The following is a 26,369-nucleotide window of genomic DNA, read 5'->3' as shown; positions in this document are numbered from 1 at the left end:
TCATTGTGCAGTGCTGTGAGTTTGTTATATGACAGGTCCAGTACTTCCAATGTGTTTGGTAGAGATTGGGGTACGGATGTGAGGTTCAGATGCGAGCATTTGGCTATAGTATTTGAAGTCCGAGCACATTGAAGGTGTCCTGTGGCATCATTGGAAACACCCCATGTAACACGGATGAACATCAACAAGACGCATGTAGCCATTTTCAACATCAACCACATAATTCTAGGCTTCAAATTGATCAACACAATATGATCGAGTTTGCAAAATATGGTTTGAGAAAATGTTAGTCTCGTCTATTGTGGAGAATATTTAAAGTGTGAAGATTGAAATCGACTGTGCGTAATGAAGAAATGTCAGAAGGCGCTAATTAATCTATAGTATATTTTTTTAAAGGTTATCGTGTGACTGCATCATATTCAAGTTTGATTAAATGTTGACCACAAGGTCATTTTCAGTTTCAGTTACGTCAAGACATGCAGGATATTAGGGGGAGCAGAATCAATATTCTGTCAGTGGGGCTACCCTGCTCCGGGATAATGACATTTCATAGCATTCTTATTAATATTCACTTTCATTCTGGAAGAACGTGATATTATTGTCTATTAATGGGACCAATCTGGGTGAATGACGTATTATCAGTAATATTAAGAAGGAATTTTCATTCAGTATTGTCAAGCGGTCAGCATATGATACTGCCAAACTATGCTAATTACATATCATTAATATAATTATAAAAGACTTTTTTTCTTGTTTCAGTTACCGTAATTGTTATTGGGGCCACCCCACGTACGTGCACGTTGCACGCGATCAATGGAAAGCTTAAGCGGCGCGCCATCTTAGCAAAGTTCGCTATTACGTCGCGAGATGGCGCTCTTCAATATTCACCCGATTATCACGAGAGCTGCAGGCCCGGATTAAGAAGGTGACTTTGAACCACGATATGTAAATCAGGGACGCTCCCTGAACTAGGGCGTGTCGATTTTTGAATTGTCGAAGTCATAACGAATCGATAGATATGAAACTAATCAATACATGATGTGTAATGAGTAAAACAAAGCCCTCTTCCCCGGGCATCGCACATCCATCTGAGTCACGGAGGTGCTCTTGTATATTTTAGGTATCATTTTATCACTTCAAAACGTGAAATCATAAAAAAATTCTGCAACTTATCCCATCCTAATCTTTTGGTTTTTCATATTATTTAGGTCATTAGTCACAATTTATTCATTTACATTTACAAGTGTTAATTTCAAATTTTTATGTTATTGAGCTTTGAATATAGCCTTGTTTGAAGGTCCCCATAGTGTGTGTGTGCGTGTCACTGTGAGTGGGCATGGACCAACACACCCAAATTCTCACAGAATTATGCCGGTTTTGCGGTGTAAAGATTCAGCGTAAAGCAAAAAAGTATCCTGTATTGAATTATTCTGAAAAAATTAACCAGATAATCAAAACAAACATTGAAAATGATGAAGAAGATGTACACCCCCCCTGCATGTGTCAAAAATGCAGATGTGCCATAATCATCAATCAAAAACAAATAAAATCTGTGGAGTGGATTAAGCACAGCAGGACAGAATGCAAACTCTGCCACAAAATTTCTGAAATAAAAGCAGGATGCTTTGGAAAACCTTCAAAACTAAAAAGGATGGGTAATGTGAGAGAAACAAATGACATCCAACCACCACCTCAAAATATCCCATCAAGCATAGCGATGCACGACCACAATTATACGTGTACCAATCAAAACAGTGCAAACTTAACAAAACAAGAGCGAGAAAAAATTGCTTATGAAGCTATTAAAGAAAAAATGACTCAATCAGATGATGGTGCAACAGCCTTATTGACACGAGGGAAAGGACAGGTATAGTAGACTCTACATTATTTTATTATTTAAGTATATTTACACATATGGTAGCACAATTATTAATATCTATGGTAGAAATTAATTGATAAATATTCTAAAAGCAAGTTTTGAAATTGCATTCACTTATCAGCATTTTTACTTTGAATACATTATTATTAGCATATTTCATATCTTTTTTATAGTACATAAATACATTTAAATTTAATATACTGCATTAAGAAATATTCATCTAAAAAAAAATATATATATAATGGATAGACTCAAGGCTCATTGAGGTTTCCTTTTTCAAGCAGCATCATAGGCCAACGCGGGGGGGGGGGGAGTTTTGTGTGCTACCAGGGGAGGGGACATATCTCTCATTCTATCTTATATGCAGGGGCTGCGAAAGCAGGGGGGGGGGGCTACGAAACGTAAAAATGACCATATGATTGTGGTTTTTTTTTTTGCATGGTCAGCCCCCCCCCCCTGCTTTGTAAACCGTTCCATTGCTCCTGATAGGGGGGGGGGTGTCTCATTCTCTCCTGGATATTGAACACTTAGTGGAAACATTTGTTGAATAGATATAGGTTTTAGTATTTTAACCCCTCTTCTGGTAGCCACAAACCTTACCAAAACAAAGATTGATTGAGGGTAAAAAGAACAGTACATCAGATAATATTTTGAAGGGAAAATAAGAACTCATTTTGGTACAAAAAATGATAAATTACACATATGAAGCATGCCCATCAAATTTAACAAAAAATGTATTTTGCAATTAAAAAAGAATCACTTTTTGTCACCTTTGATTGTTAAAATCATACTAAATATCGTTAAAACACATTAGTTGGCAGCTGTGAAACATTGGCATATATGTAGACCTATATTGAAATTCAAATCAAGAAAAATAAACTTTCAGAAAGTAAATTGAACTGTTATTCTTTCTGTCTGTTACTTTTCTTTAATAAATTCATCTTAGAAAATTTGTGTCAAGCAAGTTCCCAATGCAGCTAAACAAGATGTCTGCTCCAAGACACGTAGAAAGAGACAAAAAGCTGTCTCAAATATCGAAGAGGCTCTCCAGTTAGCCCCCCAAACAGACGAATCTCCACAACTGTACCTAACAGCAGAGGACATGCTTGACCTGAAGGCGATGACGGCAATGTCTTGGACCAAAATGAGAAAGCTGAAACAGTAAGTGATTTATTGACAAATATTTTTGCAATTATTGAACAGTAACTCGTCAGACTTTATATCAATAGGAAATATAGAAAGAGACGTGAAAATTAATGTTTTATCAATTTTTTTCTGAACATACCTAAATGACAAAATTATATATATTTTGCAGGTGGCTGCTGAACAGAGGAATAACAACTGGGGGAGAAAAAGCAACAAGAAAGATTTTGGACGGCATCATAGATGGGATGTTGCAAGGGAACATGCTGCCATTGCAGAGCTTCAATGAAATAGAGAAAGCATATGAATTTGTAGAGAGACCGGTGGTAACAGTGCACAGTATAACATCGACTGTAATACACCTGTTGGAGCAATACTATGAGTAAGTCATGAAGACAGAGATAAGATGAATATAAATGAAATAAAAATATAAATGAAATTGATTCAAGAAAACATTTTCAGATCATGGCCTATAATGAAGTATACATTTACAATGTCTTTAGCAAATTTCTTTTAAAGGCCATTTTACACTTCAGTGTAAAATGATGAAAGTAATTATCCTATCTATTTTTGTTTTTAGACTTGATGAGCTAATTCAACTGGACACCTTACCAAAAGATGAAGTCTGGGTCAAGCTAGGTGGAGACAAGGGAGGGGACACCTTCAAAATGATGATCCAGATTGCGAATGTGAGGTCTCCTAATTGCCTTCGCAATACTCAAGTGGTTGCGCTGTTCCCTGGACAGGACTCTGCCTACAATCTTGAAGTGACGATGAAAGAGATGGCTGCAGAGGTTGAAGTTCTTCAATCCACCACATGGAGGTATATCTGGAATTGATATTTACAGAGTAATGTGAAAAATAAAAACCCATAAATAGTACACAAGCAAAGCATGTATTGATGATTGGCTTATGTTATAAATTATATATCACATTTCACTGTATTAACTTCATCATCCATTTTGTTTCTTTCCAAACACAGAGAGAAGAAAGTCCGCCTGTTTTTCTTTGGGGACTATGAGTTTTTGTGCAAGGCATATGGCATATCGGGTGCAAGTGGTAGGTATTTTCTTCTTTTCCTGTTCTTTTTTCAATAATTTCTTGTTATATTATATCATACAAGTATGATTTATTGATTAGTTTTAAGTAATTTCAACAATTTGTTTCACACTTCATCCTCATTAGGGCGACATTGCTGCTTGTTTTGCACAGCAACAAAGGCAGAAATAAAAAAACCACTGTCAGAGAGAGACACTCAACAGAGGGATCTGGAGTCCATGGAAGAAGACCTTGAAAAGTTCAAGATCAGAAATGTCCCAAAGGAGTGCAACAACGTAGTTAGGAAGCCACTCTTCAGAATTCCGTTGAATCAGGTTAGTTGAACAAAAAAGTCTGTAATATTGCATAGGAATAAGCTATAACAAAAAAGCCCTGCAAAAGGAGATACCCAAAATGAAATTTGAATTAAATTAATTAGATGATGTCAGTACTTATACTCATAAGAAACAGTTGTTTTTAATTACTACTTGCCTTTCTTTTTAGATTTGCCCACCTGGACTTCACCTCTCTCTGGGCATTTTTCTCAAGCATTTTAATGCTCTTGAACATCAATGCCATGCACTTGACCTAGAGGCAGCCTCCATCCTAGCCAGTGGAGATATAAGGAACAGTGATGATGCCTTTAGCAGGTTCATAACAAAGAAGCAGCTTACGAAGAAGATCAGTGAGTTGGAAGAAGAGCACAAAGACCTACTCGACCAACATCTGTATATGTCACTCTTATATCCCGATTCACAACCAGTTGCCCTTCTTCAAGAAACTGCACAAGAAAAGAGAACAGAGATGAAGAAACTGGTGAGCATTATTTCAATTCAATAATTAATCAAGTTTACAAGTAATCAGAAGGTAAAGCACTCAAATAATCACCAACATATTTTTTACACATTTTTCTGAAAATTCAAACTTGTGATTCTTATATATTTTCAGGAGGCTCAGGTAAGCAAAATACCAGAGATGACCGAAGGACAGGGACCCATTGTGAAGGCTTTGGATGGTGTACTCCAGACCATAAATGTGAAGAGGCAGGCATACCACGGCAAGAGTTTCGTAGGCAATCATGTTCACAAATGCCTAAAGGTACTAATGATTGCTTTATTGCTTTCTTGTAAGGGAAAATATGCACACTGCTCTATTCTGGTTAATGTGTGATGTTTTATGTTGTTCAAACTAAAGTTAAAATGCATGCTCTTCATCAGTAGCCAGGGCATGAACACTCTTACCTGAATCAAAATCTGTTTCTAAAACAAGCAAATCATGAATTATTAAATTGTACATTTCAGTAATAATGTTTGCTTGTTCCTGGCTAGACAGATTATTTTTCTTACCACTGCACGTTCGTGGTTGACAGAATATGGTTTCTGATCACTCAGGATTCTGCATGACTGCTGTAGATGTATGAATAAGAAAAGAGAGTATACATCAACAAGTGCTATATATTATCTTCTCAGGAGGAGAATATTGACAAGATTACCAACACCATTATCGAAAAAACCAATGAAGTGTGTCCTGTCCTGTGCGAGAAGGCCAAAATAACTGCAAAGAAGTACAACACATTGCTTAAATTGTATGGCTCATGCCACATAATTTTCAACAGTGCCAGGGTTCTCACCATGGAAGAAATCAGCAAACTTGGTGAGTGGAAAAACTATTTTTCAATTTTATCTGTAAAATTCATCAAACATTTCAAGGACAGATTACAGTATTTGCATTTTTTGCAGATTTCTAAACTTTTCTACATTTTTTACTTGCCTTTTTTATTACAGACACATCAATCAAGGATTACATGAGCTTCTTCAGGGCCAATTTCCAGGACTCTATCACCCCAAAGATGCACATCCTGGAGGATCATGTGATGCCCTGGTCCCAGCGTTGGCGAGTTGGACTTGGACTTCTTGGCGAGCAGGGCGGAGAGGGAATGCATGTCCACCTGAATAACATACGCTCCAACTTACGTGGCTTCACCGATGAGCTCACAATGCACATGCAATCAGTAAAGTCACAGTGGGCATATTCTAACCCACTTGCCTATCATAAAAATAAATAGCACACCTTGTTTTAGCATTTTCTTATGATGCTGAGTGTATAACACTTACCTCATCAGAATGAGTTCCAGCTAGATTTAGCCGTCTTCCATGAATTTCTGTTCAAGGCAAATCCAGTGCTGGTTCTGGCCTGTTGCATACTAAACTTTGGCCATACAAAATCTCTGGAAAATAAAAAACATGGTGGCAAACAAAATTATGAATATGTAGACAGTTTGTATTCATTGAAAAAATAGCCAAATATTCTCATCACTCTTTATGCTTTGTTTACTATAAGCATACTTTTCAAAGTTTGTCAAACTTGACAGATGACAGATGATACAATCATGTATGTGAGAAAAAAAAGTAAATAAAATTCCTGATCTGTGGTCAACATGGTCAAATATTGTATCCAAATCAATATCTGAATTTGCATTTGTTTAATGTCATTGTGAAGTCATTTTGATTCAGAGTTGAAGTGCATGATATCAGTGAGAAAAACTGTGAGTTTGGTGGTGTGTGGGGTCAAAATTAAGCTTCCTTTCCCAAATGGATTACCTTGAAGAAGGGCCCTTACCCCCCCCCCCCTTAGGCCCCGTGCAGTGATTAGGGAAAGCGCGGAAGAAAGAGAGAGAAAAGGAGGGGAGGAGAATAAATGAGCGATGTACACTAGTATAAGTATAACAAGTGGAGGTGGGTTGTTTTTTTACAAGAATTTAATGAAAATTGCCCTGCCCCCCACCTTGCAAAGTGATCACTGTGTTAAAAATGCTATGCCTTGGAACGGAAATTTGAGTGTAAAATTGGGGGTCCCCTCCGCGGCACATACCCACTATGGCTATGGCTATGCATTGAGTGCCCCGTGCCCCCCCCCCCCCCAGTGTCACTAGTTCATGATATATCTTTTAACACAAAAATACAGAAGAAAGACTATTGAATAGCAATACTAAATAGAATTAGAAAATCTATAGATTGCGTAATCAAACCGTATGCCACTGCACTGCACTGGTCACGACAACAAATGCAGAATTCAGTCATCATCACATCAGTCAATCACGCCATGCACCATTGGCATTGCATTTTAAAAAAGATTCTCATACCTAAAACTGGCTAAAGTTTACTACTGATATTCATGAACATATGAAGTGTATATATACAACAATATATAAATTCTACAAAGATTAGATTTATTTTAAAAGGATAATAAGTAATTATGAATCTGTTCAATTTTGATATAACGCGAAAAGCCCAATATGGGACTACACTCGCTACAGTGTTCCATGGAAAATCGGGCCGCTACATACGGCCGGCCACGAAGACAGCGCGCGGTGAAATTCACATTTTAGCGGCTCTATCTATCGATAATTTTGATTTAAAAACATATTATTTGATAAGATTCTTTCAAAAGTAACCTAAATATTAACAAATGAAATGTATTCTTTCGAATCATTCGAGCAATAATTCTACAAATCCCTTACTTTCCAAAAAATCGTCCTCCAGAGATACATATGTCAAATATCACAATATTTCACTCTGAATTTGCTGTTCTTCACATGGCACTGCAGCCTCAGGATGAATTTAACACTTGTAATTGTAAATGAGAAAAAGATCGGGATGATCATTTAGAATAATATATTTTTTGAAAGAATTCATAAAAAAGTTGCAGTTTTTTTATACGATTGACTAAAATATACCTATTTTAAATTAATTTTTTTTATGAGAAAAATGGGTCATTTAAAGCGATATTTTAATTTATTTTTTAACTAAGAACCATAACAAAATATATATGATATGAAAGAGGGTGAAAATCTCTTTTATAATCGTGCATATTCATATTTTGTAAGGGAACGATGGTTGTGATTGGCTCAGATTTCATGAGACCAAAAAAGGATCCATCAATCAGCGCGAAGTTTGACGAAATGGAAAATTAATGGCGGCGCCCATAAGATTTCCGGGTTGCACGTACGTGGTACCCTGGGCTAACAACAGATAATTTGTAATACTAAGTGTAATTCTCATGAATAGAAGTAGGATTAATGATATGTTGAAGCATGCTAATTACTTTTTATTAATAAAATTAAGAGGCATTCTTATTCTTGGATACAGTATAAATATATGTTTATGGTGGTACCCGGAGCTAATAGAATAAATAATCACTAAGTATAAAAGTAATCTGATTTATATTTACTTTCACTTCCTCATTTTAACATTTTTACATTTATTTCCTTTATGTCTTGATATGTATTTTTTTTCTTCTTTCTCTCTTTCCTATCCCTCTATCGTTTCTTGTGTATTTTATTTTTTGTCTAGCTTTTATATTCTCTCTCACCATTTCTCATGTCTTTTGTCGAATTTAAAGAGGTAATTTGGAGTCATGGATGTAAAAATTAGTTTGTAGAACAGATCAGCCTGAACTGAACCGTACAATCATGTTTACATCACTTGAACTGCAGAAACACATTGATTGGGAGCAAACCGTCTGGTTTCAGGGATCTTAAGCATACAATCGTGTAATAAATGAAATCATGTACATAATAAAAAAATTAGACTATGCAGCTTTGTAGATTATACCACGGTTGTCATGCGTGGCGATTTTGGAAGTGATTACACATATGGTGGCTGAGAATCCACACCCCCCCCCCCCCTGCTGAATGAGATTAAGGGGTTCTCCACCTTTCTTTCTCCCTCTGAACTATTATACTCATACTTTCCTTTGTTCCCCTTTCTCTTTAACTCTCTATCACTCTCTATGTTTTTCTATGTCCAATTTCTCTTCCTATTTTACTTCCCCGCTCGCTCTTTTTCTTTAGATGTGTTGATTTAATGATCATCATCCTATCATCTACTTACTTCCATCGATTTAAAATCTTCATTTTTTCACCCCTCCCCCCTTTCTCTCTCTCTCTCTCTCTCTCTATCTATCTCTTATATATGATATTGTTATACAGTATTAATCTCCTTGATTTTCCTCCTTCATGTTTCACTATCATAGATTTCAGGGATCATCAACTCACACCTCATCCCCACCCTTCAGAAACACCCCTCGGTGTACCCAGTCTCTGAAAGCCTTAGACTCTACCTCTTAATAATGGAATGTCCCGCTCTCAGCCATCCTTCCCAACAGTGGTGCAGACAAACCATTCTTCAAATGGGGAAGGCCTTGCTCAATCTATCAGCAGATGCAGAGGAAACAATAGGTATACCTTGATTTTCGCTCATAAGATCATTGTTGTCTTTGTTGTATTGCATATACTTATACAGTTCGACCTCTCTTATCCGGACGCACATTTGCCGAGATTTTTTTTTTTCCAATTCAATCTAGTATGTGAGGAAATGAGATTTCAATCTAAACTCAATCCTATACGCAAACTCACTTTGATAACATATTTTCCAATATAGTCTACATACAACAACATTATTTTTCATGAAAATATCTCACCCAAATCACCGAAAGAACTTAGGCAGGATTACTTTCTAGTAAATCAGGGCGCAGCAGAAACAAGTCATCACATTCTCTTTTTGTTTCCCAAGAAAAACAACACAATCATGTCTCGCTAGCTAACACTAGGCCTCAATATGGACAGCGCCATCTATCATGTTTGAGCCTACAGTCAGTATAACAATGGCTGACATTGCGAAGCTGCGATACCCGCCGCGATGTTCTAATTGTAAAACTTTGTTTCATTGAGTCATTCTCTTTCTGTCGAGGTATGCTCGATTTATACCTCAACCATTTTAGCAGGTAAATTATCCAACAGTTTTTGCCATTGATCAATTTCATTTCCATAAAAATACCGCCTATAATTTGCACTGACACTGCCTGTACGCGCGCCCACTACAATAGATAACGCGTAGCTATACCACCGTTGGGGAGCTGAGGCAGCAGCTGCTGCGTGTATTTAATATTGGGTCTCCCAGATCCGGATAAATCCCTTATCCGGATTGGTGCTGGTCCCAACGTGTCCGGATAAGAGAGGTCGGACTGTATTATGCTTTGCCTTAAGGTCCAAAGCCTTTACGATGATTATGAATTTATGAATCATTAAATTATTCATTTACACAAATATTTTTTTCTATTAAAAATAAATATGAAAAATCAGAGAAGCAGATTGGTAAAAATTGAATAAAATCATATGCAACTCAAAAGTGTATATTGTATAGGGGTTGTGACTCAGTGTGCAACTCTCTGGACTTTGAACCACAAGGTCTTGGGTTCAAATCCCACTACAGCTCCCCCGCTTTTTGGCAAGGCATTTATCTATATTGCCACACTCCATCCTACATGTGTACCTGGTAGGAAGGAATTCCTTGAATGCTTGAGTGCCCTATCAGGTTACCCATGCTAAAGTCCAGATAAGAGCTTGTAAAAAATTGTATTAAGCGCTATATGAATAATGCACATCATTATTAATATTGATTAGCATATGAGAATTTCCCTTGAGTAAAGTGTCACTATTAAGTTTTATTGGGTCAATTCACAAATTTGTTTTACCTTTTTTATTTACAATATAATGGATATTTTTCATTTATCAGACAGGTGGTGGTCAAGCCTGTTACCACGCCATCTCAACCGTATCTTGACCATTCATAAGGACTGTGTGTTGTCCATCTTAGAGTCACCGTCCGTGTCCACTACGGGTGATATCCAGACGCAGTGGACATCTATGAGGGTGCTTGAAAAACTACACAAGGTTGGTTAAACCAGACAAGGTTGATTAAACAGGATAGTAAAGGGAGACACCTCTCCTACCCACCCTTCTGCTTCTTTTAGAAAATGCACTGTTTTAACTTCCATTTAAAATTGTACCACTGAATAAAAATGAGATTTGTAATATCATCTTTCTTGTTATAGGTGATCATTCATGTCTATAGGGGCATTTCAAACTCTTTTTCGGTCCGCATATTATACATGTATCTTCCAATTTATTTCAAATTTGCAATTGATAGCTTATATGCTTGGTGCAACAAGGATTGTTAGCCAATTTGCTACAGGCTAGAATTGATCTATCAATCATAAAATTGCAACGTAAATTTGCAATTGATAGCTTATCTGCTTTGAGCAACAAGGCTTGTTAGCCAATTTGCTACAAACTAGAATTGATCTATCAATCGTAAAATTGCAACGTAAATTTGCAATTGATAGCTTATCTGCTTCGTGCAGCAAGGATTGTTAGCTAATTTTCTAAAAGTTAGAATTGATCTATCAATCGTAAAATTGCAACGTAAATTTGCAATTGATTTCAAATATTTCATTGCGATACCTGTTGATAGATGAATAAATAAATCATATCCTTGAAATCTAGACGTCACCTCATGGGCAATTTTGGTCAAATCACCTTTCATTTCTCTCAAAGCAAGATATTATTTAAAGGTCAAGTCCACCCCAACAAAATGTTGATTTGAATCAATGTTGATTTGAATTAATAGAGAAAAATCAGACAAGCACAATGCTGAAAATTTCATCAAAATCGGATGTAAAATAAGAAAGTTATGACATTTAAAAGTTTCGCTTATTTTTAACAAAATAGTTTTATGAACGAGCCAGTTACATCCAAATTAGAGAGTCGATGATGTCACTCACTCACTATTTCTTTTGTTTTTTATTGTTTGAATTATACAATATTTCGATTTTTACGAATTTGACGATTAGGACCTCCTTGCCTGAACCACAAAATGTTAAAATAATGGAATTCCACGTATTCAGGGAGGAATGAAACTTCATTTCACATGACAATGACGAGAAAATCAAAATATTTCATAATTCATATAATAAAATACAAAAGAAATAGTGAGTGAGTGATGTCATCAGTTCCCTCATTTGCATACCGACCGGGATGTGCACATAACTCTTTTGTGAAATGAAGCGAAACTTTAAAATGTCATAACTTTCTTATTTTACATCCGATTTTGATGAAATTTTCAGTGTTATGCTTGTTGAATTTTTCTCTTTTTATTCGAATCAAGTTTTTGTTGGGGTGGACTTGTCCTTTAAGCATGCCTCACATAGCAGGATGCAGAAATTGCATACACCAGTTGACTAGAATAGCACAACGATGGACACACTATGAAGGTTTTGTTGCATTTCTACTTTGAACGCATTAGCATATTCTTTTAACAATGTACTTGGCCAACTGTGAAATACGCTATAGTTGACGCATCGTTGTGTTTTGTGGATCTAATGAAAAACCCAATTCAAAAGAATATATGAATAATTAAGACATCAAAGTTGTTGCTTACATGTATCTCATGAAATAGTAAATCGCCATATCATTTTAGTACAAATTACCTTTTTCTGATCATGCGCAGAATGGAACTCCGAACTGTCTTATTATTTACATGTTGCAATTCACTGGCTGAAAATCCAGTCTCTCCTCATCATACGTATTGAGAGATGTATATTATTTTCATGGTGTTTTTTTTTAGATCAATACCAGAAGTGGGGAGATTCTCCCTTACTACAAGTTTCATATACCAAACATTGGCAAGTACATCAATATGCAGGATGATTTCTTACAATTCTTCAAGAACACTGTTCTACACAGCATGGTAAGTGATACACACCCCTTTTTAAGAATGTTGGTTATACTAGTCATCTGATTGGTTGAAAATGACATCATGGCTTTAGCCACGCCTACAAAACAATGAACTAAGCCTGTTAGTACTAATCTCTGCAGTGAATAATAGCTCATGTGATACTCTTTCTTTTAGAATGTTGTTCCAGTTATCTGATTGGTTGAAAATGACATTGTTTAATCCTAAACATCTACAAAACAATGAACAAAGCTTATTGGTATTCATCTCTGCAGTAAATAATATATGTAGTCATCTTATTAGTTGAAAATGACATCATAGTTGTAGCCACGCCTACAAAACAATAAACTAAGCTTGTTAGTGTTAACCTCTGCAATGGGCATAGTAAATGAGAAAGATGCATTTGCCCTTGAAAAAAAAACTTGGTTAAATTTAATTCCAGGGGTCTGTTTCTTGAAATGACTGGTTGATCTTTTATCAGACTGTTGATAGTCAGAAAGTGATTCAAAATCACGGAAATTTTTCAGACCTGACAACTATGTCAGACTGCAGTGTTGATGAAAGACTTTCCAGGGAGCTCTGCGACAAAGCAATGGAGCTCAAAATAATATCAAATAAAACTTTGGGGGGGTCCTCTTTTTAGGTAAAGAAAATAAAAAATGGTACTTGCTGTCAGGATAAATTTGTAATCTTCTGTGACAGGGGATTCATTGTAAGATTTGTCTAGCATTCAGTATTTTGTTTAAGAAATACATGAATTTTCATGTTGTCTCTTTACCTTGAAGCGTTGCACCTGCTGACTTTTCAAATTCAATTTTTAATGGTCAGAGAAGGTGCTAATGCTCTGACAGCTCTGAATTATTTGAAATTGAGATGTTGGTTTTTCCATTCAAAATCATTCCCCAATCTACAATATGATTGATGATATAAAGCCATTATAATTTTAGCAGGAGATTCCATGTTTAATTTCAGGACTGTGACGCGAATACATGAATTTTCATGTTGTCTCCGTTCCTTGGAGTGTTGTACGTGCTGACTTTTCAAATTCAATTTTTAATGGTCAGAGAAGGTGCTAATGCTTTGACAGCTGAATTATTTGACATTGTGCTCTTGCTAAATTAAGATGTTGGTTTTTCCATTCAAAAATCATTCCCCAATCTGCAATATGATTGATGATTGGTGCCTAAAGCCATTATAATTTCAGCAGTAGATTCCATGTTTAATTTCAGGGCTGTGAAGCGAAGACATTCTGTGATTACCCATTCGTCTTTGACGCTGACATGAAGTCTTCATTGCTTCATCTAGATGCCCTTCTTCAGATGCAGGTAAGATTGTCAGTAGAGTTTACATTTAAGAAGGAACAGGGGCACCATGACAGCCCCCTCAATGTTTCACCCCATTATTCTTGAAATCACATAGAATACAACGCAACATGTTATTACTTTTTTTTAATCTTGGACAAATGCACAATTTCTTTAACAAATTTACCATCGGCTAAATCAGATTGAAGGATTTCAAAGGCTTTTAAATGTTATTACTAGTATGTTATTATAACAAGATTTTCGACATGGGCCCCTGGTCTTGTCTGCCATAGACCAACTTGGTTGTCTAGACCAGCACCCTCTCATGAAACCACTTTCAAGGTTATCTTTGTTTCATTGTATTGTTTAGTTTGCTATGGAAGAGGTCCAAAGATTGCTTTTACAGATCAAACTGTGACATGAATTTTCAGATCTAAAGGTACGAAAAAAAGTGAAATGTAAGCCACTTTTTCACACTTTCTAACTGTCCTTTACATGGATATATTTATGTACAAAATACCTGGCGGCTTAGAGGAGCATATTTTTGCACATATTTTCTCAATTTTTTGCTTCTCTGAAATGCTGTGGAAATGTTTGCTACAACGCGAATTCAACAACTCTTGAAAATGTCAGGAACCCCCGTGATTTGCAGAAAAAATCATGTATGCGAAAAAAGTTCCATGGTGAAGCCCATTCACAACATTATAATTGCATCTGAGAATCCATCTGAATATCGTTACTTTCTGTTACCTTTTTGTAGTTTGCTATGGAAGAGGTCCAACGTGCCAACTTTGCCAATGTATTCTTCAACATGGACCCAGTGAATCCATGCCTGGTCCTGTGCGTCATGAGAGAGAACCTGGTCTCGTCTGCCATAGACCAGCTCGGTCATCTAGACCAGCACCATCTCACGAAACCACTTTCAAGGTTATCTTTGTTTCATTGTATTGTCTAGTTTGCTATGGAAGAGGTCCAGCGTGCCAACTTTGCCAATGTATTCTTCAACATGGACCCAATGAATCCATGCCTGGTCCTGTGCGTCATGAGAGAGAACCTGGTCTCGTCTGCCATAGACCAGCTCGGTCATCTAGACCAGCACCATCTCACGAAACCACTTTCAAGGTTATCTTTGTTTCATTGTATTGTCTAGTTTGCTATGGAAGAGGTCCAACGTGCCAACTTTGCCAATGTATTCTTCAACATAGACCCAGTGAATCCATGCCTGGTCCTGTGCGTCATGAGAGAGAACCTGGTCTCGTCTGCCATAGACCAGCTCGGTCATCTAGACCAGCACCATCTCACGAAACCACTTTCAAGGTTATCTTTGTTTCATTGTATTGTCTAGTTTGCTATGGAAGAGGTCCAACGTGCCAACTTTGCCAATGTATTCTTCAACATGGACCCAGTGAATCCATGCCTGGTCCTGTGCGTCATGAGAGAGAACCTGGTCTCGTCTGCCATAGACCAGCTCGGTCATCTAGACCAGCACCATCTCACGAAACCACTTTCAAGGTTATCTTTGTTTCATTGTATTGTCTAGTTTGCTATGGAAGAGGTCCAACGTGCCAACTTTGCCAATGTATTCTTCAACATGGACCCAGTGAATCCATGCCTGGTCCTGTGCGTCATGAGAGAGAACCTGGTCTCGTCTGCCATAGACCAGCTCAGTAATCTAGACCAGCACCATCTCACGAAACCACTTTCAAGGTTATCTTTGTTTCATTGTATTGTCTAGTTTGCTATGGAAGAGGTCCAACGTGCCAACTTTGCCAATGTATTCTTCAACATGGACCCAGTGAATCCATGCCTGGTCCTGTGCGTCATGAGAGAGAACCTGGTCTCGTCTGCCATAGACCAGCTCGGTCACCTAGACCAGCACAATCTCAAGAAACCACTCAAGGTTATCTTTGTTGGAGAGGAGGCCATCGATGCTGGAGGTGTCCAGAAGGTAGGATTTAACCTGTTGAATACTCAATTCTGTAATCCTCATAGGCTTTGTACAGGGTTTGCAGGCTTCCTGTAGGCAATGGGTTAACCTGTTGACTACTGAATTGTGTAATTCTTGTATGACTTGTTCAGGGACAACCGGGTTCCAGTAGACAGTGGGTTAAAATATTGACTTATGAATTCTGTAATTCTTGTAGGTTTTGTATAGGGATCACCACATTTCTGCAGGCAATGTATTGATAATGTCACCACTATTTTCACATGTCTTTTTCTTCGAGGACACTTCCCCTTTAAGGCAAAGAGAAGGACAGATCTGGGGCTCCTATTCAAAATAAAGTTTCATTCAAACATAACTAAGGAAATTAAATGCAAGTTCCTAATACTCCTTCAATTTTACATTTTATAGCCCTTCTCTCTGTGCAAAGGGCCCTTAATTAATTTGCTGATATTATTAATGAATATCGTGATTGATAGAATTGAAAATAATCGTAGAAAAACATCATAGAAATAAAAATATCTTATTAGTCCACCAAAGAAATCTGTTGGCAGTGATTGACCAGCTATGGTGGAATACATGTCTCAATGTCAGACCTTTGGCGTATGATTGATTTGGTATGAAAGTATCGCGCTTTGCTGATAAAGGTAAGATATAGATAGGCTAGTGTGAGAATGTTGCCTTACCTTGACGAAAGCCCAGACATCTCAGTTGGTAGAGCAATGATGATGCAAGCCAGGGTACGGTGTTCAAATCACAGTCAGAGTATTGTAATTTTGTCACATATTTCTATGACGATACTATTTTCTTGCTTTATATTGTATTTTGCTGTTAGGAATTCTTCATGCTGATTATGAGGGAGATCTTGGATCCCAAGTATGGAATGTTCAGATACTTTGAAGACTCAGGAAAGATCTGGTTCAACAGCAAGGTGAGATAGTTCCTTACAAGAAAATTTCTTTTTAAAGACATTTGCCATCCATAATAAATTGAACTTGTACATGAATGTATAGTGCATAGCACTTTTTTTTCAGGACTGCCTATGTGCTTGAACGGTATGCAGCATCATTGACCCTAGCTGTAACAGAGCAGCTGTAAGCTACATGCTCCTTGTGTAGGAATATCTTCTAGTTTGGTAGGAATGAAAGTGCTGGTAAATCTAGGATGCTGTGAATATGTTTGCTTGATGAATTATATTCAAACAAGTGATTAAAGGAATTTTCTAAATGTTAATATATTCTACTTAGTCATTTAATTCTTGGTTGTACCCATTTAAAATCAATGGGTTACTTCTTTGCCTGAAGAGATTTTACAAATGTTGATACATTCTTAGCCAGTAAAATTGGCACTTGTTTGTATTCAGTCAATTTCAGATTGATATCAAGTGGCTGCTCGAGCTAAAGCCAGGATTGATCTTTATCATTCAATTCTGAGACTGAACTCAGGATTTATTATCTATTTGTTCACTTCTCATATAAAAGAATGATTATCTAATGTTGCTTTGTTGCCCCTTTCTATTTTTCTAGTCATTTGAAGACATCAAAATGTTTCGCCTAGTTGGTCTTATATGTGGTCTTGCCATCTACAACAACATGATCATCTCACTTCCCTTTCCATTAGCACTCTACAAGAAACTCTTAGATAGGTAAAACAAAAAAAGTATCTTCATTTTCATTTTAGCATATGGGCATTTTCACGGTAACTGATGTTACACGGCACAATTTTACACACTTTTCATTGTGTGTATGATTATGCTCTCTTAGAGAATTGCATTACAAATATATATGCTTTGATGCTGTTATTTATTTATTTTTATTTATTTTTTTTGTGTTGGGGACATTTTTTTTCCACAAAGATCTTTGAGATAAGCTGCAGAGCCCTTTCAAGATTACAGCAGATGATGATGACGATAAAGAAACACTGGCAGATACATTTATATATTTATTTGATTGATTGTCATCATCACTGTCATCATTGTCATTTTCAAAGTCCACCGGACTTCAAAACAAGATGTAAAATGTATTTGTTATTGTCATGATATTACGACTGTGACAATTATGATATCCATCATCATCATCATTATCACCGTCAACAACATCATAATCACACTATCATCATAATCACCATCATCATCATCACCATTATTATTATAATCATTACCGTCATCATCATTACCATCATCATCATCACCATCATCACTATCACCACCACCATCATCATTATTACTATCACCATCATCACCATCATCATCATCACTATCATCACTACATCACTGTCATCACTATCATCATCATCGTCACATCATCATCATGTTATTCTTTACATTAACTGTAGAATACAACATCATGAGCACCAAGATCCTCATCACTATCAACATTTTCCTTTTTCTTGTTGCTTCCATCGCTAGGGAGACCACCCTTGATGACTTCAAGCAGTTAGAACCCCAGGTTGCACAGAACCTCCAATCAGTGCTAGACTATGATGATCCAGAGAGCTTCAGTGAAACCTTCCCTCTCTTCTTCCAGATCAACGAGGACAATTTTGGAGAGGTGGAAACGAGTGATCTAGTTCCCAACGGATCAGAAAAAGAACTCACCTTCAAAAATAGGTTAGTGAGATACATATTGGAATAGCATTTTATATGAACATTCCATCCTATAAAATCTGAATAATCAAAGTTCTGAATTTTGGTTTGAATACTAAAATTGAAATTTCTGTCTATTTTGAGCTTCCCTGTAGGAATAATAGCAAATTCAATTTCAATTCTTATGTCGTCATCGACTGTGACTTATAAGCTAATTTGGACTTTACTCTGACCACAAGGCTTGCAGCAAAGCAAAATTCTGATTTTGTTTTAATTCCTAGCATAATAACAAACTTCAAATAGAATCATTTTGCTTCTTAGAATTTTCATATGTAATGCACAATGTGAATTGTTCAAAAATTGTGTCATAGTCATATTGTGTAGTGTGCGCAAGGCTTTATAAGTAAAGTTTATTCTTGACAGTTGCACCTCAAGCCTCCAGTACGATCGTTTCAAAGCTCCCGAAGATATTTCTCAGGTCTGTTTTAGACCTTGAATGGGTTATCACAGATTGCTAAGAGCAGGGGAGTGTCTCATGAAGCAGTGACTTGCACCAACAAATTTTCTCTGAGCCAATCAGAGGCAAGGATTTAGTAGCTTATAACAGTTGTCAGTGAAAATCATCGGCTATTCATATCTTGAAATACTTCCCTTGATCATCAGGGGGCCGTTTCATCAACACTTTTGTCTGACAAGTTGTCCGGTCTGACAACTTTCTTTGATTATGATTGAGTGAGAGGCACTGTTACCATAGTAACTGATGAATAAAACAGTACTTGTCGGATAAAATTTCTGACAAGTCCTTTCATGTAACGCCCCCCTGGTGGTGCTCTTAAGAAGAAATACATGTATATATATATATGCACAGATGTCAGTACCTTACCTGAGTGATATACAGAATATCAACCAAGTACAAAAATATGCTAATATGCAAATACTACTGATTTTACAATAACAAATTTTATTGCAAGGCTACCCTAAGGAATACTACAGATGACTGAATGAAATGAATAAAATATGATTCCTCAGCATGTTCCATCTTCTCTTCCTCCAGGAATGACTATGTGATGGCATACGTCAACTACTGTTTGAATTCATCTGTGAGGGAGCAGTTTGAAGCCTTCAGCAGTGGGTTCCTAGAAGTGTGTGGCGGACATGTATTGAGGTTCTTCCATCCCCAGGAACTCATGGCGATGGTCATCGGTAATGAGGAGTTCAACTGGGATGAACTAGAAGAGGTTTGTAAGACATCAAAGGTTTTGTAGTAGAAATTCTCCACCAGGGTGGAGAGTGGCAAATGTAGAATAATATCTTGCCTGAAGATATTCGTGCTGTGGGGTATTCACACTCAGGAACTCATGGTGATTGTCATTGGTAACGAGGAGCTCAAAATAGAAGAGGTTTGTATGACATTAGTGGCAGGGAATCCCAGGAGAATATAGGCACCTTGGTGGAGAGTGGCAAAAGCAGATCAATATCTTGCCTAAGGATACTACGTGTAGTGTTGTGGGGATTTGAACCTACATGTAGGAACTCATGGCAATGGTCATCGGTAATGAGGCGTTCAACTGGTGTGTATTGTGACGTTTGACGTTTATTGAGACGTTTGTAAGACATGAAGGGTTTGTAGGAGAAGTTTCCACCTGGGTAGAGAATGGTAAATGTAGAATAATAATCTTGCCCAAGGATATCAATGCTTCGGGGATTCGCACTCAGGAACTCGTGGCAATGGTCATTGGTAACCAGCCGTTCAACGGGAATGAATTAGAAGAGGTTTGGAAGACTTCTGGTCCACCCACTCATTCTGCCTGTTCAGTGTTCTGAGGCACAGTGTAAAAAGTTCGGATATCATTTTTACAGTAGATTATACCATGTAAGTTGATACCATATCCCTCTCATTCTGTCAAATATTTCTACTTTTGGCAAAGTAAACTTGTGCATTTTCTCTATGCAGTCTAAAATTGTTTTAAAGACAAAGGGTTATCATAAATCGGGATCTGGACGTGCGTGATTGTTTTTTGCTGCACCGATATGTTGAGCACTGAGATAGTCACATAGGTTCAGATTTATAGTAGGTTATCATATGTGCATTGTCACCAGAATCGGCACTTGTGTACGTTGCTTTTTTTTTTTTTAATTCTTAAGTTAAATGATGTTATGATGCATTGTGTTATAATTCAACTATATTATATTACTGTCGTTTAATCAGTTTCTTGTTAGAAATTGCTTAATGAATTATACATATGTTTTGTTGTATGCATTGTAAAGTGCATAGAGAACTACACCAGTTGTTATGCACTTTATATTATTATTATTATTGCCATACATACCATTATTGTTGATACAGACTGTGCAGTATAAAGGAGAGTACAGTGCTGGTCATCCTACCATCAAGTTCTTCTGGCAAGTTTTCAGGGAGATGGCCGTTGATGACAAGAGGAAGTTTCTGGGTAAGTTTGTGCCTCTTCTTTCTTTTTGCATTCGTATAGCTTAAATTCAACTTACCAGGGTCCGAGGGAAATGGTTTTAAGATCCCTGGAAAATTTGTTCAATTTCATGATTTGTATTCCCAGTTTCAAACGAGCTTGCCAGGACATATTGAAAGATGTTGCTGAGCTTTGTCCTATCATATATCTGAATGAGGATAAAAATCCAGGTGGTTGTTTCACAAAGATTTATTAAAGTGTGACTTACAGTTGCACTTCAAGTTCCAGTTTCGTGCAGTACTAAGGGCATCACTGCATTGGCGCTTTGGTCAAATCATGCTAAGAGGACGCCGCGCTACTGCTTAATTATTAATATGATTGCGTGTTATTATCATGTGCAAGTCTTCATTTGAGCATAACTCTAAGTCACACTTAACTCTTTGTGGAACATCCCCAAAAGGGTGTTTTATCAGTGAATTTCACCAATAGATGTTAAAAGCTTCTGCAAATCCTTACATCTGATTTGCTGAGAGCAAATTGGTTCATGAAAATCACTGACAAAGTTTCTCATGAAATGCTCCCCAGGTTTTGAAAAGCTTCCTTAGTGAATAATGGCCAGTGTGCATGCCATACTCATTCCTTCAATCCAAAAGTTCTCACTTTCTCTCTTTCTTCCCTAGTCTTCCTCACCGGAAGCAACCACGTACCTATCCAGGGCTGGAAGAGCCTTCAGGTTATCATCCAGCCGGTAAAAGGAGGAGAGGACTTCTTCCCTGTGGCTCATACCTGCTTCAATCTCCTAGACTTACCCATCTACACAAGCAAAGAGGTCCTACGGGAGAAGCTACTAACTGCAATAGAACATACAGAGGGTTTTACTTTAGCATAGGGATGAAAGGAGGAGAGGACTTCTTCCCTGTGGCTCATACTTGCTTCAATCTCCTAGACTTACCCATCTACACAAGCAAAGAGGTCCTACGAGAGAAGCTACTAACTGAAATAGAACATACAGAGGGTTTTACTTAAGCATAGGGATGAAAGGAGGAGAGGACTTCTTCCCTGTGGCTCATACTTGCTTCAATCTCCTAGACTTACCCATCTACACAAGCAAAGAGGTCCTACGGGAGAAGCTACTAACTGCAATAGAACATACAAAGGGTTTTACTTTAGCATAGGGATGAAAGGAGGAAAGGACTTCTCTCCTGTTGCTCTTACTTGCTTCAATCTCCTAGACCTTCCCATCTATAACAGAAAAGATATTTTACAGGAGAAGTTAATAACTGCAATTGAACACACCGAGGGTTTTACAATAGCACTGGTATCAAAGATGGCAAAGTCTTCTTCCATGTTGTCTATAAATTCTTCAATCTCCTAGACCTACCCATCTCCACAAGCACAGATGTCCTACGGTAGAATCTACAAACTGCAACAGAGGGTTTCACTTTAGCATAGGTATCAATGATGGAGAGGACTTCTTGCAGAAGTATTATCCAATCGGTGAAAGGAGACTTCTTACCTGTTTTTGATACATGCTTTAATCTTCTAGACCTACCCAACTACAAAGTAAAGATGACCTATGAGAGAAACTACTAACGGCAATTATGAATTTTATCATCAGGTATTGAATGTCAATTTAAGATTGGAATCGTAGGTTCTTTAACTGGGACATCACACTTTCTAACATATGGATCTTCTAATGTGGTAATATCTGCCAAAAATAGATTAATCAAATTTGCCATTAACAATCAATTGCCATATACTTGATACCTTGTATTTGAAGCATAGCGTAGGAAGCAACTATTCTTTACTATAGCGTATTGAACAAGCAGCTCGCAGGCTGAAAACATTCACTTTACAAGGTTTTATTAGGATATAATATTGTTATAAAGATACAGCATTGTAGAATATATATTGTAAGCTAACTTATTCAGATAACTTATTTATTGATAAGTTAAAAGCTATAGCAAAACAATTGGCATGAATTATTCATGTGGTGTTAATTGTATCTTGTTTCAGTCATGAAAACAACAATACAAAAAATATACACTGCACTTTTAGTGTAAATTAAGTTAAGTGAAATTCTGTCAACATGAACAAATTGTGTTAAAGCAAGCATCAATAATTGTATGCAAAAAAGGATATGTAGTTGTAAGAGTGAATTGTATTCTAAGTTTTGTAACTTGTTATACTAGTAGGCCATTGTGCTGATCCTCCATTCTATTGCTTAAAGGGATGGTCTAAGCTAGAGATATTTATATCTCAATAAGTAGAGTAAAATTCACAAAGCAAAATGCTGCAAATTTGATCAAAGTCGGATAACAAATAACGAAGTTACTGAATTTTAAAGATTTGCATTATTCCTGTGAAACAGTTCTAGGCATGCCTTTATGAATATTAATTAGGTGGGCTGATGATGTCATATCCCCACTTGTTCTTTTGTATTTTATTATATGAAATTAGGTTTATTCAAAATTTTTCTACCAAGAACTAAAACAATTGGATTGACAACTGATTAAGTGCATTAGTTATTTACTGCCACAACTTATTTCATCATAATGGTGACACATCATCTACACATGTATGAAAAATTGAAACATTTATGATTTCATGTAATAATATAAGAAAGAGGAGAGTGGGGATGTGACCTCATCAGCCCACCTAATGAATATTCATGACGTTATGCATATAACTGTTTTCACAAAATATTGATAAACTTTAAAATTCAATAACTTCGTTATTTGTTATCCGATTTTAATGAAATTTTCAGCATTTTGCTCTGTGAATTTTACTCTATTTAGTTAGATATAAATATTTTCAGCCCGGACCATCCCTTTAATATGTTTCACTATGAAATTAATTTGCTGATCTAGTAAAACCAAAGAATAGTTGATTGCGCACTTTGCTTCTATCTTGAAAATTACTTTCGGACATGACGGGATCTATTGATCAGCACATGTTATTGACTCTTGAAATGTTTTAGGAACAGTATTTTTCCTGAAAATGTGAAAAAGTGACTTACCTAGGCTAATTGTCCCTTGAAAAACTAATGCTATGACATGATTTCAAATGATTCTCTTTACAGTGTATTAATCTAGATAACCAACTCTTATGATGTCATATTCAAGTTTTCTTTGGTAATATATTTAACTATTTATAAATAAAAGAAATATGTATGGAGGTGCCATACCTATGTATCTGCATCAAAACTAATCTGCCTTTTTGGATTGCACGTAAGATATACTTGATACAATCAAATCAATATATCAGTGTATTATCATATATATGATTAAGAATGCAGTGGTGGGTTTATTTAATACATTTTGATATTTTTGTTTATGTCATCTCAGTTGTGCATTGAAGCACACCTTCCTTGCCAGATATTTATAACAAAGAGGCAAAAACCACCAGATCCCATTGTCAGTGCAATTTTATTAATGTTATAGTTAAAGGGATACTCTGGGCTGAAAATAATTATATCTTAATAAATAAAGTAAAATTCACTGAGCAAAATGCTTAAAATTTCATCAAAATCTGATCACTTATAAATGTAGCCAAGTTATTGAATTTAGATTTGAGCAATATATATGCACACCATCATGAATATGCATTAGGGGGCCTGATAATGTCATGTTCCCACTTTCCTTATTCTAAGGTTATGTTATTATGAAATCATAATATACATTTCCATGCATGTGTGTATGATACATCTCTCTTACAACAAAATAAGTTGCAACAATGAGCAGTTCTCAATCCTACATTTTTTTCATTCTTGGAGGAAATCAATATGAGTTTATATAATGAAATATAAAAGGGAAACAAAATATTTCCTTTAAAAAAAAAATTCAGGCCCCGGAGCATGCACATTATCATAGAAATATCGCATTTCAGATTGTTTGAGATTTTTTTTTAACCTCCACTCACAGGCCTGAAGAATAATTAGGGATATGACATCATCAGCTTGCTCATTGCATGTTAATGAAGACATGCATAACTGTTTCACCGAATAAATGCATAACTTTAAAATATATCTTTGTAGTCCCTGTATGATTTTGATGAAAGTTTCAGTCTTGCGTGCCTGATTTTACTCTATCTGTTCAAATCATATTATTTTCAGCCTTGAGTACCCCTTTAACAGACATTATGCAGTCGACATACTGGTTATTAAAATGTTAACAGATTAGATTCAAACATTGCTATACCTCTTTGGCAATTCCATTGCATTGCCATCAATTGAAATTATGCTAACATTGGTTTCTGGAAATTCTTTGCTCTTCTGTTTATTTATTTTGTATGAATAAAACTATAGAAATTATTGTTTTCAGAAAACTTTTGACTGTACTTTATTTATTTGAATGACATTGATAATTACCTGTGTGATTCAAACCAGTGTAGAAGAAATGAATGTTTTGAAAATAGGGGGGAGAGATAATGAAGGATAAGACATGTATCAGTGTACCAGTGTATTTTGCAGTACTTGCATCTCAATAGGGGAGGGGCAAGTTGCATTTTAGCTGCATTGTAAATCATGAAAAATGGGTACTACAGTATGCCCATTATATAGTTCCAGTCATTTCTTCCACACCCCTCCCTTTCCTTCCTTTTCATTGTTATAATTTCTTTGGGGGGATAGGATTATTCAAAACACAAATGCGTGTGTGTTTCCTCCCCCAGAAAGCGGGTTTATTTGCATTATTTCTCAGTTACAAAACTGGTTCTATTTGGTTGGCAATGCATAGTTATTGTTCCAACCCTTTCTTTCCCACTACTATTTCTCCCTTTTACTTCTTCCCAATTGTTGACCTTTTTTTATTTTCTATATTACTTGAAAAATCAAGGGACAGCCCCCCCCCCCTAAAGTGCCCCCTTTCCCTCCCTGCCTAACACCTGTAACACGGATACTACTCCACACTTAAGAGGAGGTTGTTTTAAGAGATAGAGTAGAAGAGGTGGATTGTTATGTGATATGATCAGAGGGGAAAGGTATTTTTTTTAATATATGAATAACTGAGTATTCAAATGGATGGATTTAAAAAAGGGGGATTAAATGATAGGTGAGTAGTACTACTACTTAGTGAGTGGATTGGTGGATGAATAAAAGGAATCAAATGTTGGATAGAAAGAATCAATGAATGATTAAGCAAGTGGATTTATGAGTAAAACATGAATTTAATTATGGATAGATAGATGGATGAATGAAGGAAAGATAATTACTGAGAGTGGACCTATCAATAAATAAAATGGATGGAAAAGGGAGATATTGAATAAATGAAAGAAAGGATAATTCCTTGAATGGATAGATCAAAAGATGGATGAGAGATGGAATGAAAGAATTTGTATACATCAAAAACTGAATGGGTGGGTGGATGGATGGATGGATGAATGAATAAATAAGCAAGTGGATGTATGAGTAAAACATGAATTCAATTATGGATAGATAGATAGATAGATAGATAGATAGATAGATAGATAGATAGATAGATAGA

At 36.4% G+C, this 26,369-nt stretch overlaps 2 protein-coding genes across 2 annotated transcripts; both read left to right on the top strand.

Annotated features, from left to right (window-relative positions):
* Positions 1 to 1,813: 1,813 nt before the first annotated feature.
* On the top strand, positions 1,814 to 6,523 carry LOC129271647 (uncharacterized). Its single transcript, XM_054908947.2, has 10 exons — positions 1,814 to 1,867; positions 2,826 to 3,040; positions 3,195 to 3,404; positions 3,603 to 3,845; positions 4,005 to 4,081; positions 4,208 to 4,395; positions 4,565 to 4,876; positions 5,009 to 5,158; positions 5,530 to 5,713; positions 5,845 to 6,523. The coding sequence occupies exons 1-10, from the start codon at positions 1,814 to 1,816 to the stop codon at positions 6,123 to 6,125; spliced, it is 1,914 nt and encodes a 637-aa protein (XP_054764922.2). The 3' UTR covers positions 6,126 to 6,523.
* A 2,576-nt stretch (positions 6,524 to 9,099) lies between these two features.
* LOC129281503 (probable E3 ubiquitin-protein ligase HERC4) lies at positions 9,100 to 24,909 on the top strand. Its single transcript, XM_064113115.1, has 12 exons — positions 9,100 to 9,299; positions 10,636 to 10,793; positions 12,526 to 12,648; positions 13,863 to 13,958; positions 15,670 to 15,882; positions 16,712 to 16,807; positions 17,403 to 17,521; positions 18,284 to 18,484; positions 19,515 to 19,698; positions 20,808 to 20,910; positions 21,567 to 21,960; positions 22,300 to 24,909. Exons 1-11 carry the CDS (start codon positions 9,191 to 9,193, stop codon positions 21,773 to 21,775), a joined length of 1,611 nt encoding a protein of 536 aa, XP_063969185.1. The 5' UTR covers positions 9,100 to 9,190; the 3' UTR covers positions 21,776 to 21,960; positions 22,300 to 24,909.
* The last annotated feature ends 1,460 nt before the right edge of the window (positions 24,910 to 26,369 follow it).

Source organism: Lytechinus pictus, chromosome 18 (assembly GCF_037042905.1).
Source record: "Lytechinus pictus isolate F3 Inbred chromosome 18, Lp3.0, whole genome shotgun sequence".
Taxonomy (NCBI): Eukaryota; Metazoa; Echinodermata; class Echinoidea; order Temnopleuroida; family Toxopneustidae; genus Lytechinus; species Lytechinus pictus.
The sequence above is the reverse complement of the archived record's forward strand: the minus strand, read 5'-3'. Positions and strand labels throughout refer to the sequence as shown.

What these genes read in the sequence shown, in the direction of transcription:
- LOC129271647 (XM_054908947.2), top strand. Translation starts at nt 1,814, where the DNA reads ATGACTCAATCAGATGATGGTGCAACAGCCTTATTGACACGAGGGAAA. An exon ending in CTGTTGGAGCAATACTATGA is followed by an intron (nt 3,405 to 3,602) that starts GTAAGTCATGAA and finishes TTTTGTTTTTAG; the next exon opens with ACTTGATGAGCTAATTCAAC. An exon ending in CTTCAATCCACCACATGGAG is followed by an intron (nt 3,846 to 4,004) that starts GTATATCTGGAA and finishes TTCCAAACACAG; the next exon opens with AGAGAAGAAAGTCCGCCTGT.
- LOC129281503 (XM_064113115.1), top strand. Translation starts at nt 9,191, where the DNA reads ATGGAATGTCCCGCTCTCAGCCATCCTTCCCAACAGTGGTGCAGACAA. An exon ending in TGCTTGAAAAACTACACAAG is followed by an intron (nt 10,794 to 12,525) that starts GTTGGTTAAACC and finishes GTTTTTTTTTAG; the next exon opens with ATCAATACCAGAAGTGGGGA. An exon ending in ATGCCCTTCTTCAGATGCAG is followed by an intron (nt 13,959 to 15,669) that starts GTAAGATTGTCA and finishes TGTATTGTCTAG; the next exon opens with TTTGCTATGGAAGAGGTCCA.